This window comes from Zalophus californianus, chromosome X (genome assembly GCF_009762305.2).
Source record: "Zalophus californianus isolate mZalCal1 chromosome X, mZalCal1.pri.v2, whole genome shotgun sequence".
NCBI lineage: Eukaryota > Metazoa > Chordata > Mammalia > Carnivora > Otariidae > Zalophus > Zalophus californianus.
Genome location: NC_045612.1, coordinates 21,935,385 through 21,950,681, shown reverse-complemented (window position 1 = coordinate 21,950,681; position 15,297 = coordinate 21,935,385). Strand labels below are relative to the sequence as shown.

The 15,297-nt window shown below is 38.3% G+C and overlaps 1 protein-coding gene across 2 annotated transcripts in view; it reads right to left on the bottom strand.

Annotated features, from left to right (window-relative positions):
* Positions 1-230: 230 nt before the first annotated feature.
* The window catches only part of SMARCA1 (SWI/SNF related, matrix associated, actin dependent regulator of chromatin, subfamily a, member 1), a 462,233-nt gene continuing 447,166 nt past the window's right edge, over positions 231-15,297 (bottom strand). For both annotated transcript variants that reach the window (XM_035725645.1, XM_027608387.1), the window contains one exon: positions 231-370. In XM_035725645.1, coding sequence (XP_035581538.1) covers positions 242-370 — 129 coding nt within the window. In that variant the 3' untranslated portion in view covers positions 231-241. The remainder of the gene's footprint in view (positions 371-15,297) is intronic.

The following is a 15,297-nucleotide window of genomic DNA, read 5'->3' as shown; positions in this document are numbered from 1 at the left end:
ATTAATTGTGACAAATGTACTCTAATAATGTAAGATATTAACAATAGGGGAAACTAATTATAAGGTATTTGAGGACTCCCTGTACTATCTTCTCAACTTTTCTATAAATCTAAAAACTATCCTGAAACAAAAGTTTAGTCAAAATAAGTTGTAAGGTTATCAGCACTCTTACTTGAGGACGCCTTCCAAAAAAGTATAATACAAAGCAAGAGAGATACATTCTCCCCTACCTTAAGACAAATTATCCAGATGCTCTGGCACCATGAAGAGTCCTGTGTTCTCTTGTCAGTACCCAGAAGAAGAGCCACAGGGTCGGGAAGAGACACTTGAGTTCAGCAGAGTAGGGGCAGCACCCAAGAAACAGCAGAGTCTTAATGGGAGATAGTAAGAACAGATGAATACCTAGTTAATGTGCTGCAGAGCACCAACAACACATGACAGACTTGTTCATGATCTCAGGAGAAATACCAACTAGGAACTTCAAGAAAAATTTAAGAGACACAACAGAGGACTGGGATCCTGCAAGAAACAGGTGGAGCAACAGCCAGTGGTATTGAATTATGTACCATTATTATTAAGACTGCTAAGAACTAAGGAATCTTAGAGGTTACACATGCAGTGCCTAACCCATAATAGGTCCTGCAAAAGTTCAGTTGCCTACCAATATGCCAAAGTTGCCCCATCCCAGCTCACAAGAACTAATTGTTAAATCTTCAGAAATTTTGTGAGCTAGTTGTTAAACACGGCCATTATTAAAATTTATATACATCTACAATTAAATTATATTAAAACCAAAGGAAATACTCAAAACATATCATTTCCTCATTCTTGTACTATATTTTATTATTCTCTATGCCCTTGAGGTTATTTACATCTATAGTCTCTGTAAGATGGAAATACCCCATAACAGATGTGTGCTGCTACACATCTCTCCCAACTCCTCATTCAGTGACATCACAATTGTAGCTTGACATCAGGCAGTGGGAAGTATTTACAATGTGGGAATTTGAAAATGCTAAAAAAAAAGTCAAGGTTTGATTTATCACTTTGTTGATTATCTAAACTAAAAAAAAGTTATGGGGAAAGTCTTAACACATATTATATTTAAAACTGTTGCTTTGCATTCTGCATGGAGCACTGGGTGTTATGAACAAACAATGAATCATGGAACAGTACACCAAAACAAATTATGTAATATATGGTGATTAACATAACAATAAAAAAAGAAAAAAAAACTGTTGCTTTGGAGGTGTGCCTGGGTAGCTCAGCCAGTTAAGCGTCCAACACTTGGTTTCAGCTCAGGTTGTGAGATCAAGCCCCACATCACGCTCCATGCTCAGCATGGAGTCTGCTTGAGATTCCCTCTCCCTCTGCCCCTCCCCCCATTCACACACACTCACTCTCTCTAAAATAAATAAATACAATCTTCAAAAAAAAACTGTTGCATTGGAATATTGGGGAACTTGGGAAGATGGAGAAATATGAGGACCCTGAGCTCACCTCATCCCATGTTTACAATTAGATATCATCCACACCCAAGTCAAAAGACCAGAGAGCAATCTGAAGACTGGCAGAACAAACTCCACAAGTATAGAAAAGAAATTGCATCTGAAAGGTTAGGAAGGTCAGAAAGGCAGAGGGAGGTTGCCCTCAGGAGGGAGGGAGCTATGCATGTTGAAAGGGCAAATAAACAGGCCCTTGCACCAGAGAGCACATGGGGAAGACTTATCCCCATAAAATTTGGCTTTAAAAACCAGAGGGGTTAAATTCCATGAGTTTGTAAAACGAGTGGGCCTTAGAGCCTGGAGCTTTAAAAGTCAGCTGACTCAGCACCAGGTGAGCTAAGAAGGCAAGTGATAGGTGGGTCACCACCCTTAAAGAAACAGCAGACTGTGTAGAGAGGCAACATAAAAATGGCAGTTTATGGGGCACCTGGCTCGGTTGGTTAAGCATCTGCCTTCAGTTCAGGTCATGATCTCAGGGTCCTGGGATTGAGCCCCGCATTGGGCTCTCTGCTCAGTGGGGAGTCTGCTTCTCCCTCTCACTCTCCCTCTCTGTCAAATAAATAAAGTCTTTTTAAAAATGGCAGTTTATACAACCAGGGGGCAAATGGGAGACAGAACTGGTCAAACTGATTTCAGAGCATGTTGGTAAACTTCTTTGAAAACAAGGGAACTGGCAGGCACCATTTTCCTCCACTGCCCCCCAGCATAAACACAGAGCCACCTGCAGGAGGCAGGGCTACATAGATACTTGTAGCCTTGGCCCAGGGCTCAAGGCAAATTTTGTTAAAATTGCACATGTACCAGCCAGCCACCAGGAGCAGACCTGCTGCCACACACCTTGCCCAGCTACAACACCCACCCTTGTGATCCCAGCCACTCTCATGCACCGCACCCATCCCCTGGGTACACAGCTGCCACCGTGTGCCCTGCCCAGCTACTACACAGCACCCAGCTGTGCACCCACAGCCAATGTCTCACACCAGGCCCAGCCACACTCAGGATCCTCACATGCCACATCCAACCTTGCACCCCCTGGCTATCCCAGTATACATACCCCAGCTGACACAGCACTTTGGGGGATCCAGTATAGGACTAGTGGCCCACCACAAATTTTGCTACCATCACCACCCTGCTCCCAAGTTCCCCAGTGGGCCACCTCAGAGCTGACCTGCCTGGGTCTCACTAATACCATAGGGAGTAAGCACAGCCAACAATGGGCAGAAGGGCAGGGCAGATGACTGTGCTAAAAGGAAAAGTGACTCAGCAGCAAGGCATAAGCAACTCTTTTGAAGTGCCAGGTTCTGATGAACAGGGGACACTGCACTGCAGGCACTCCAGGACCTCTTCTACATAAAGTCCCTACTTTATTAAAAAAATATTTTCTTTATTTATTTGACTGAAACAGAGAACACAAGCAGGGGGAGCAGCAGGCAGAGGGAGAAGCAGGTTCCCTGCTGAGCAAGGAGGCTGATATGAGACTTGATCCCAGGACCCTAGCATCATGACCAGAGCCAAAGGCAGATGCTTAACTGACTGAGCCACCCAGGCATCCTAAAGTCCCTACTTTTAAGAGCAGAAGACATAGCTGGCTTTCTTAGCACAAAGAAACAAAGAGAGTCAGACAAAATGAGGAGACAGAGAAATTTATCCCAAATAAAAGAACAGGACAAGGCCACAGCCAGAGATTTAAGCAACACAGATATAAGTAACATGCCTGATGGAGAATTTAAAACAATGATCATAATAATACTCACTGGACATTAGAGAAGGGAGGAAGACATGAATGAGACCCTAACACAGAGATAAGGAATAACATAGAAGAGAAAAAAGGCTCAGTAAATGAAATGAGAAACCCACCTGATGGAATGAATAACAGGAAGGAAGAAGCAAAGGAACAAATTAGTGACCTACAAGACAGACCCTACAGACAGGGTGGCACATGTGCAATTTTAACAAAATTTGCCCTGAGCCCTGGGCCAAGGCTACAAGGCTACAATCCAAATGAACAAAAGAGAAAGAAGAATTACACAAAATGAGAATATATCTAGGGAAATCAGTGACTCCATCAAATGTAATAACATTTGTATTATAGGAGTCCCAGAAAAAGGAGAGAAAAGGGGGCAAAAAATTTATCTGAAGAAATAATAGCTGAAAACTTCCCTAAATCCAGATCTAGAAGGCACAGAGAGCTCCTATCAAAATCAACAAAAGCAATCTGACCCACACCAAGACACTGTAATTAAATTTGCAAAATGCAGTGAAAAAATCTTAAAAACAGCAAGACAAAATAAGTCCATAACTTACAAGGGAAAATCCATAAGGCTGGCAGGAGATTTTTCAACAGAAAAACTTTGCAACCCATAAGGAAGCAGCATGATACATTCAAAGTGCTGAATGGGAAAAGTCTGCAGCCAAGAGCACTCTATCCAGTAAGGCTACCATTCAGAACACAATTGATAGATAAACAGTTCCCCACACAAACAAAAACTAAAGGAGTTTGTGACCAATAACCCAGCCCAGCAAGAAATATTAAAGGAGACTCTGACTAGAAAGGAGAGATCAAAGGTGACACTATACACGTAGGAAACAAAAAAGCAGGAAAAATCATTTCTGTAAAAAATCAGTCAAGGAACTCACAACATAAAAGGATGTAAAATATGACAATGTATACCTAAAACTGAGGAAGGAGAGAAGTGAAAAAAGGACCATCAATTTAATATAGCAAAAATAAAAATTTCTCTTAAAAAAATCAGTCAAGGAATTCCCCAAAAAAAGATACAAAATATAAAAACATTTACCTGACACATGCGGAGGAGAGAAGAATGGATTCAAACTTAAACGACCATTAACTTAATATAGACTGCTATATGCAGAAGAGTTTTATACAAACCTAATGGTAACCATATATCAAAAACCACTAATAAACATACAGAGAATAAAGAGAAAGAAATCCAAATATATCACTAAAGAAAATCAGCGAAACATGAAAGATAGAAAGATAAGAAAGGATCAAAGAAAATCTTCAGAACCAATGATAAAATAAGTAATAAAATGGCAATAAATTCATATCCATCAATAATTACATTGACTGTAAGTGGACTAAATGTTCCAATCAAAAGACATAGGGTGACAGAATGGATAAAAAGAAAAACCAATTGGGGCACCTGGGTGGCTCAGTTGGGTACAGAGCTTACTTAAAAAAAAAAAAAAATCTCCTAAGCAACAAGACCCATCTACAAGCTGCCTACAAGAGACTCATTTTATTTTATTTTAAGATTTTATTTATTTATTTGAGAGAGAGAATGAGAGAGAAAACAAGCACAAGTCAGGGAAGAACAGAGGGAGAGGGACAAGCAGACTCCATGCTAAACACAGATCCTGACACAGGGCTTGATCCCATGACCCATGAGATAATGACCTGAGCTGAAACCAAGAGCCAGATGCTTAACTGACTGAGCCACACAGGTGCCCCATAAGAGACTCATTTTAGACCTAAAGACATCTGCAGATTGAAAGTGAGGGTATGGAGAAATACCTATCATGCAAATGGATGTCAAAAGAAAGTCAGAGTAACAATACTTATATCAGACAAAATAGACTTTAAGACAAAGACTGTAACAAGAAACAAAGAAGGACATTATATAATAATAAATGGGACAATCCAACAAGAAGATGTGACAACTGTAAATATTTATATACCCAACATAAGAGCACCCAAATACACGAAAGAGTTAATAATAAACATAAAGGAACTAATTGATAATAGTACAATAATAGTAGGGACCTTAACACCCCACTTACACCAACGGGCAGATCATCTAAGCAGAAAATCAACAAAGAAACAATGGCTTTGAATGACACACTGAACAGATGGATTTAACAGATAAATTCAGAGCATTCCATCCTAAAACAATAGAATACACATTCTTTTCAAGTGCACATGGAACATTCTCCATAATAGGTCACATATTAGCCAACAAAACCAGCCTAAACAAATTCAATATCAAAGGCATACCATGCATCTTTTCTGACCACAATACTATGAAAATAGAAGTCAACCACATGAAAAATTCAGGAAAGACCACAAATACATGGAGGTTAAATAACATGCTACTAGACCATGAATGGGTCAACCAGGAAATCAAAGAAGAAATTAAGAAGTACATGGAAACAAATGAAAATGAAAACACAATGGTCCAAAACCTCTAGGATGCAGCAAAAGTGATTCTAAAAGGGAAGTTTATAGCAATACAGGCCTATCTCAAGAAAAGCAAGAAAAATCTCAAATAAACAACCTAACCTTACACCTAAAGGAGCTAGAAAAATAATAACAAACAAAACCTAAAACAAGAAGAGGGAAGGAAATAATAAAGATTAGAGCAGAAATAAATGATATAGAAATTAAAACACAACAGATCGATGAAACCAGGAGCTGGTTCTCTGAAAAAAAAAATCAATAAAACTGATAAACTTCTAACCAGACTTATCAAGAAAAAAGGAGAAAGGACCCAAACAAATAAAATCACAAATGAAAGAGGAGAAATAACAAATAACCAGAAATACAAACAATTATAAGAGAATATTATGAAAAACTCTATGCCAACAAATTGGACAACCAAAAAGAAATGGATAAATTCCTAGAAACACAGAAACTATCAAAACTGAAACAGGAAGAAATAGAAAATTTATACAGACCAATAACCAGCAAAAAAACTGAATCAGTAACCAAAAAGCTCCTAACAAAGTCCAGGACCAGATAGCATCACAGACAAATTCTATCAAACATTTAAAAGAAGAGTTAATACCTATTCTTTTCAAACTATTCCAAAAAATAGAAAAGAATGGAAACTTCCAAATTAATTTCTATGAGCCCAGCATTATCCTGATACCAAAACCAGATAAAGACACCACAAAAAAAGAGAAGTACAGGCCAATAACCTTGATGAACACAGAAGCGAAAATCCTCAATAAAATACTGGCAAATCAAATTCAACAATATATTAAAAAATATTTCATCATAATCAAGTGGGATTTAGTCCTGGGTTTAAGGGTGGTTCAATATTTGTGAATCAATCAACATGATACATCAATAAGAAAAAAGATAAGAAACATGATCATTCCAATAGATGCAGAAAAAGCATTTGACAATGTACAATATCCAGTAATGATAAAAACCCTCAACAAAGTATGTTTCAAGGGAAGATACCTCAACATAACAAAAGCCATATATGAAAAATCCACAGCTAATATCATCCTTAATGGGGAAAAACTAAGAGCTTTTCCTCTAAGGTCAGGAAAAGACAAGGATGTCCACTCTCACCACTTAACTGATCTTCAACAAAGCAGGAAATTGTATCCAATGGGAAAAAGACAGTCTCTTCAGCAAATGGTGTTGGAAAACTGGACAGCAATATGCAAAAGAAAGAAACTGGACCACTTTCTTATACCATACAGAAAAATAAATTCAAAATGGGTTAAAGACCTAAATGAGAGACATGAAACCATAAAAATTCTAGAAGAGAATATAAGCAGTAACTTCTTTCACACTGACAATAGCAACTTCTTTCAAGATGTTTTTCCTGAGGCAAGGGAAATATAAGCAAATATAAACTACTGGGACTACATCAAAATAAAAAGCTTCTGCACAGTGAAGGATACAATCAATAAAACTAAAAGGCAACATACAGAATGGGAGAAGATATTTGCAAATGATATATCTGATAAAGGGTTAGTATCCAAAGTATATAAAGAACTTATACAACTCAATACCCAAAAAACAAAATAATCTGATTAAAAATGGGCACAGGACATTAACAGACATTTCTCCAAAGAAGATGTCTAGATGGCCAACAGACACATGAAAAGATGTTCATCAGCACTTACCATCAGGGAAATGCCAATCAAAACGACAATGAATTATCCCCTACACCTGTCAGTATAGCTAAAATCAAAAACACAAGAAACAACAGGTGTTAGCAAGGATGTGGAGAAAAGGGAACCCTGTTGCACTGTGGGTAGGAATGCAAACTGATGCAGCAACTCAGGAAAATAGTATGGAGGTTCCTCAAAAAGTTTCAAATAGAACAGCCCTATGTTCCGATAATTGAACTACTGGGTATTTACCCAAAGAATACAAAAACACTAATTCAAAAGGATACATGCATCCTTATGTTTATAGAAACATTATGTACAATAACTAAGATATGGAAACATCCCAAGTGTCCATCAACAGATGAATGGATAAAGAAGATGTGGTGTAGGGGCACCTGGGTAGCTCAGTTGGTTGAGAGTCCAACTCTTGGTTTCAGCTCAGGTCACAATCTCAGCGTCGTGAAATTGAGCCCCATGTCAGGCTCCACAGAGCCTGCTTGAGATTCTCTGCTTCTCCCCTTGCCCCCCCACCCCCACTTGTATTCTCTCACACTCTCTCTCTTTCTCTCTCTAAAATAAATAAAATCTTTTTTAAAAAGATGTGGTGTATATATACATATATATATATTTATATAATACAATGGGATATTATTCATCCATTAAAAAAATGAAACCTTGCCATTTGCAACGATGTGGCTAGAGCTAGAGTATAATGCTAAGCAAAACAAGTCAGAGAAAGACAAATACCATATGATCTCACTCATATGTGAAATTTAAGAAACAAAACAAATGAACAAAGGACAAAAAAAAAAGATAGATACACAAACCAATAAAGAGACTCTTAATTACAGAGAACAAACTGATGGTTACCAGAGGGGAGGTCAGTGGGGGATGGGTGAAATAGATGAAGGGGAGTAAGAGTACACTTATCTTGATGAGTACTAAGTATGTATAGAATTGTTAAATCACTGTATTGTATACCTGAAAATAATATAACACTGTATGTTAAGGATACCAGATTTAAAATAAAACTAAAAGAAAAGGTTGGGGCACCTGGGTGGCACAGTCGATTAAGCATCCAACTCTTGTAGGCTCAGGTCGTGATCTTAGGGTTGTGAGATGGAGCCCTGCATGGGGCTCTGCACTCAGTGTGGAGTCTGCTTAAATTTCTCTCTCCCCCTCCATCTGCCCCTTCCCCCACTCTTGCTGTCAAATTAAATAAATAAATAAGTTGATATAGGGTGTGTAATAGATGAATCTAGGAAGGTAGGTTGGAGATCTGAAGTTGGAAACTTTGAATGTTATGCTATGGCATGTGGAATTTATTCTGTAAGTCTCTGAGAAGTGTTTTTCAGATATTTACAATGTTACAAATTTCTTAATGATTTGAAATAGGTGAAGGGGATTAAGAATATACTTATCATAATGAACACTAAGTATAGAATTGTTGAATTGCTATACTGTACACCTGAAACTAATATAACACTATAAATTACTGACTGGAAGTAAAATAAAAACTTTAAAAAAAATCATGAGTTGGGAGCAAGAAATCTAGTAATTACACAGAAGAGAAATTAGGCAATCCCTTGATCAGATTATCAAAATGTTCATCTCCAATAAAGGACATAAAGACATAACATGGCTCCATATACCCTGAGAAGAACATCATATCACTTATACAGTACTCAGGCCAAGAATGCAAAACCTCAATCCCAATACAAGGAAACTACAGATAAAAAAACAAAATGAGTAATACTCTATTTTTAAAAAGAGAGGGGAGTTGAAAAACAAATAACTTGTATACCAACGAAATTTCAAACTTTGATATTTCAAAGACCACCATAAAGAAAGAGAAAAGGCAACCCAGAGAACCGGAAAAAAATTTTGCAAATAATATCTAACAATGGATTTGTAGCTAGAATAATTAAAGAATTCTTTAAATAAAATAGACAACTTAAAAATGAGCAAAGGATCTGAACAGATATTTTTCTAAACAAGATAAACAAATGGCCAATAAGCACATGAAAAGATGCTCACCATCATCAGTCATCAAGGAAATGTAAATCAAAACCACAATGAGACACAATTTCACACCCACTAAGATAGCTATAATCAAAGAGTCAGATAATAACAAGTGTTAGTGAGGATGTGGAGTCAGTGGAACCCTCATACACTGCTGGTAGGGATGTAAAATAGTGCAGCCACTTTGGAAAAGTCTGTTAGTTCCTCAAAAGGTTAAACATAGTTACCATTTGACTCAGCAATTCCACTAGAGAAATGAAAACATATGTCCTCACAAAAACTTGTACACAAAAGATCATAGCAGCAGTAATCATGATAGTAAAAAGTTAGAACAACTCAAAAGTCTATCAACTGAATAGGCAAACAAAATATGATAATATTAGAAATATTATTCCAAATATATTATCCCAAATAATGGAATATGATTTGGCCATGAAAAGAAATGAAGTTCTACATGGATTAACCTTGAAAACATTACACTAAGTGAAAGAAGCCAGTCATAAAAGACCATATAGTATATCATCCTGGTTATATGAAATAGCCAGAATAGGTAAATTCATAGAGGCAGAACTTATAGGTTACAGGCTGCCTAGGGTTGGAGAGTTTGGGAGGAAATGGGCAGTGATTGCTAAAAGGGTACCTAGTATCTTTTGGGGGTGATGAAAATGTTCTAAAATTGATGTAGTGATGTTTTCACAGTCCTGTGAATATATTAAAAATCATAGAATTATGCCTTTTAAAAATATATTTATAAATATTACAGAAAAATTTAAAAAATAAAACTTTTGCATTGTATCTATAGTCATTATATTGTGACTAACACAAAAAATAAAGGGCATTTTCTTCTGGTATTTGAAAACTATTATCCAATTCAACAAAGTTGCTCACAACACTGATGAATAAATGAAGTTCTGATATCCATATTTATTGTTTTACTTTCATCTTATTCATTAACATAAAAGAAAATATCAACCAACACTTATGTAAGGACTATATTCATTCATCAATCATAACCATAGGTTGGCTACGGATACAAAGAATTCAACAAAAATCAAAAAAGTATTCTGTGAGAATGAACTGGCTATGTGATTTAAAGGAGTAATGTATATTTTAATATGTTTTAAATTGTGTGCTACCCATCCTTCATATCAATAAAATTAGGAATACACACACACCCATTTGTTTTTCTAGAGAGTCTATTGTTAAACTTTTACCAGCATAACACAGGCTCCTGTCCCTTTGCTCTGAGGAAGACTATACAGATAAATATATATCAGCAGTCACTACAGTCCTATTTCATTGCTTAAGTTTCTCCAAGTGACTAGAGTCTTGTTGGGCAAAAGCTCCAACCTGGGAAATGGAGATAAGAATAGAGGGACTTTTGTGAAGCAGCTGGGCGGAGGCTAGAGAATGGGCAGGAGATACCTATGAAAACTTAAGGAAATAGGACCAAACCTCACACATGTTAAGCAGTTCTGGCCAAGCTCAGCTCTAGCAGTCTTCTTCCCCAACCTGGACCAATTGCAAGCAAGCATAGCTCTTTTCATTCATCCTTGTCTTCCAAGCTAGGGTAAACACATTCAATTTGCAGAAGTTTCTGCTCGCAACAGATATTGCTATATTAAAAAGAGAGAAGAGGCATTTTTTTTTGATGTATGTTGTGAAGGCATGGAAAAAAGGTGAAATACAAGAGTGAATAATGCAGGACTTGTTTATATTTTGATACTACTGCTCCCTGTCAGATTTTCCGCAGCTAATGGAGAGACAACTCTATTATAAAGACATGGCTCAGGGGACCTACCATTAGCATAGCTGAAGCTTGCCTTTCAGAAAGGTTCTTGTCAATTCACAGAGTCTTACAGAACCACAAAACCACAGTCCTTCCTGCTGCTGCTTCTGCCTTAATTACTACTAAAAATTAGCAGCCAGCATCCATCTTTGACACAACCTTGACATGATAGTATATATACTAAGTCTACAAGAAATGCTTTTGTATTTTTGCCCCAATGTTGAGTATGAAAAGGAGCTTTATAGTTTAATTCTGCTATGTGGCTATTGCATGTGTGTTGTATGGGGAATGGAGAGTCAAAGGGTCAAGACTACACAGTCATAAAATGTCAGAGCTGAAGGCAATGGGATGCTGGACCCAGCACAAACTGGTTCACAAGAACCAATTATCCATATCTCCCAACCCCGCATTTAGTGACTACAAGTTAGTAGTTTGAAATCCACCTTAATGGGAATATTTATACCATAGAAATCAGCAAACATTACAAATCAAGGCTTTTCCCTCCTAGAGATTCAGTTTATTAGCATATCACAAGCTCAAAGGAATCTTAGTCATTATGAAATATAACTCCCTGGAGAATACGAAAGAAGTAGTATTAGGACATTGGGAAAAGTGGGAAAAAGCCAAAAGGAGTGAATTCGTGAGGGTCAAGGATGTTGGAGAAACCCTGCCCTGTTACAATCCCCTACATCTTGGCTTTTGTTCCCCTTTCTCAGCCCTGCACTAGAGTCCATGGTATAAGAGGGCCAAGATAGCAGTTGCCATAAATATTCCCCCAAGTGAAGAGCCACTGAGAGCTCAGCCTGTCCAAGACTGAAAGTACAGCTTCCTCTGCTTATAGTGTCAGCTCCCAGAGGGACTACAAGGCAAAAGGGTCTTAGATCCCCACCTGGTCACCAGGAAAGCAAAGCTCCAGTGCAGCCTAGCACAATGGTCTCTAGTTATAGATTAGCTACACATAATTCACCTGCTGCCCCAAATTGCTAAACTGAACTCAAGTGGCGATTCCTAAGAAATACAGGAATTAAATGACCAAGTTTATCCACACCCATCTCCTTGGCCCCTCTCATTTTCCCTGGGCCATTCAAATGCACACTCAGCAGGGGCACACAGCACTCAGAAAAGCTCCTTCATTGCCTCTGCCCCTCCTCTTTAGTTGCTACATTCTAAAACTGCTCAGGAAAGAAGCTATTAATGCTGTATCATAATCATCTAGCACTTGATGCGTGCACTGCATTCAACAACAACGCCTGGCTCCACACACTTAACTAAAATCTTCCTTTTCAGGCAAACTTTCCAACCACAAATATTTAGAGTACCTACTATGTGCGGGCAACATACAGATATACTTATCTAAATGCATAAATAATGCATGGACCTTGCCCTCTAAAAGTTTACAGCTAGACAAAGAAGACACACATGTGACTTTACTACAGGGCAAAATGAAATTTAGTGCTGAAGAGTAGCAGAGGCCTAGAGATATATAAGTCCCCAGCATCTGAAAAGATGAAGGCCAAGGAGAGTTAAAATGAAAAATATTCACTGATGTTTACTGAGCATTTATCAGTGCCACATTCCATAAGTCCTTATATAAATCACTTCATTTAATCCTCACAACCAAGTAAGATAGTGTCAGCCTCACTTTACAGCTGAAAACAATCAAGGCATAAAGAGGTTAAATAATTTACCCAAAATCATAGAGTTAGTTCAATGTTGGAATGGGAGTTTGTTATAGACTGAATATATCCCCCCAAAAATTCCTATGTTGAAACCCTAATCCCCAAAGTAGTGGGAGGTGGAGCATTTGGGAGGTAATTAGGGGAGGAAGCCTCATGAATGGCATTAGTTCCCCTATAAGGGACCTTAGAGAGCTCTTTTGCCCCTTCTGCCATGTGAGTATAAGCAAAAAAATCATAGTCAGCAATGAAGAAGCAGGTGTTCATCAGAATGCAACCACACTGGCACCCTAAACTTACATTTTCCAGTCTCTAGAATTTTGAGCAATATATTTCTGCTATCTATAAGTCACCCAGTCTATGATATTTTGTTATAGCAACCTGAATGGACTAAGACAGGGTCTATGCCAGGTCCTTCTGATTCCAGAACCCAAGATAAGGTTCAAAGGAAGCCGAAACAGGGTACCATACTCTTCTATATAAGAATGTGAAGATCATTTTCTCACTTTAAAGGCTGTTAACAGAATTCATCATTCATTCTTTCAACATATCCCAAGCACTGTTCTTACAGTAATGAAGAAAACAAAATTCCTTGCCCTTATGGAATTTATATTACAATGAAAGATAGGTCCCCTTAGGGAGAAAACTCTATGTATTGGGACAAAGATTTTAATAAATGCTTGGAGCAGAAAGTGATAAAGCCCATCTGATAAACACCACTGGGGATACCCCTATAATCAGACAAAGTTAGGTTTATTAACTGGCTACAGCAAGGGATACTGCATACCAGAGTAACCATGGGCAACTCACAGTTGACAGTGTTATAGTAGTCCCCCCTTATCTACAGGGGATATATTCCAAGACCCCCAGTGGATGCCTGAAACCACAGATGGTACTGAACCCTATTTACACTATGTAGTTCCCTATACACACTTAGGATAAAGTTTAATTTCTAAATTAAGCACAGTAAGAGATTAAAAATAAAATAGAACAATTACAGCAGTATACTGTGTTATATGACTGTGGTACCTCCCTCTCTGCAGCTCTCTCTCTCTCACTCACTCTCTCTCAAAATATCTTATTGTACTGTACTCACCCTTCTTGTCATAATGAGATAAAATGCCTAGTGATGAGATAAAATGTGAATGATGCAGGCATTGTGACGCAGGCATTGTGACAGCGTTAGGCTACTATGGACCTTCTGCTGACTCGTCAGAAGGAACACCTGCTTCCTGACTGTAACTGACGGCAGCAGTGGGTAACTGAAACTGTGGAAAGCGAAACCAGAAGCCACCACGGTAAGGGGAAACTACCAAACTACGGATTAGGGGAGAAGAGCATAGGCACAGTGTAAATGAAGCCACAGTTTGATGGTCTTAAAGTAGAGCAGGGCTGTGTAAACGGGTAAATATCAGCCCTAGGCTGAGAAGTAGACCCAGGGTCCTGTCTCCTTGGAAACTATAGAATTAAGATAAATGGGGAATGCTGTGTTCCAAATCTCCGTATCTGAAGCTCTGCAACTTTATTAGAAATCGAGGCTGCTTCTAGGAAAGAATGGAATATTCCATTATTACTGATACATTTTCAAACAGCAAAGTTGTGACAACCTAAGATTTTAGAGCACCAGGTTTTTCAGCACCACCTTTGTTAATTAACAGAATCTGAGTTTGTACAGGTGCATGGAGGTGATCCCACAATCCTAACAACCTGAGTGTTAATTGGCAACAAGGCCACAGAAGGGTGAGGAGGCTGCTCTGTCAATATAAAGGGTAAAGAATTTGGTGTTGCCGGGACAGTATGGGAGGGAGAGGTGAGGAGCTGAGACAGGAGGGTCATAGGGAGAGTGATATAGAGCAAGCCTGGAGGGGAGGGTAATGTGACCCTGCCCACATACACACTGTGGAAAATCTACTGAATTCATAGATGGTTTGAGAGAGAGGCTATGTTTCACAACAAGTAAATATAGTGTGGGACAGGGACAATATGAGTGCCCAGGAAGTATATGAGGCTCCCCTGGAAGTTAACCAAAATCTTTGGGATGTTTCAACTTCCACAGGCCATGAGGCAATTTCAAATCTTAGATCACAAAGGTAGGAAAACTCCAAACGGATATAAAACATATAGGTCATGGGGCAAATCAAAGAAATAGCTCACAGAGCAAAGCAAGGAAGTGTTATTCAACTGACAAGGAATAAATTTAGAGAACACATTCCCTCAAGAAGTAGACACCTGGATTTGAGCTCCACCTCTATTAGTGAACAACTGCCAAATTCAGAAATAGACCAAGAGAAGTCAAAAGGGCCAAGAAGGAAGCAGTTGATACAAACAAGATATTAAGAATTTAAGAAAGCCAGCTGGCTAAAACAGCATTATTTCCATGTACTTCTTCCTCAGGAAGCAGGTGGTTCCAGAGGGTTCTTGTGGCCCACCCTAA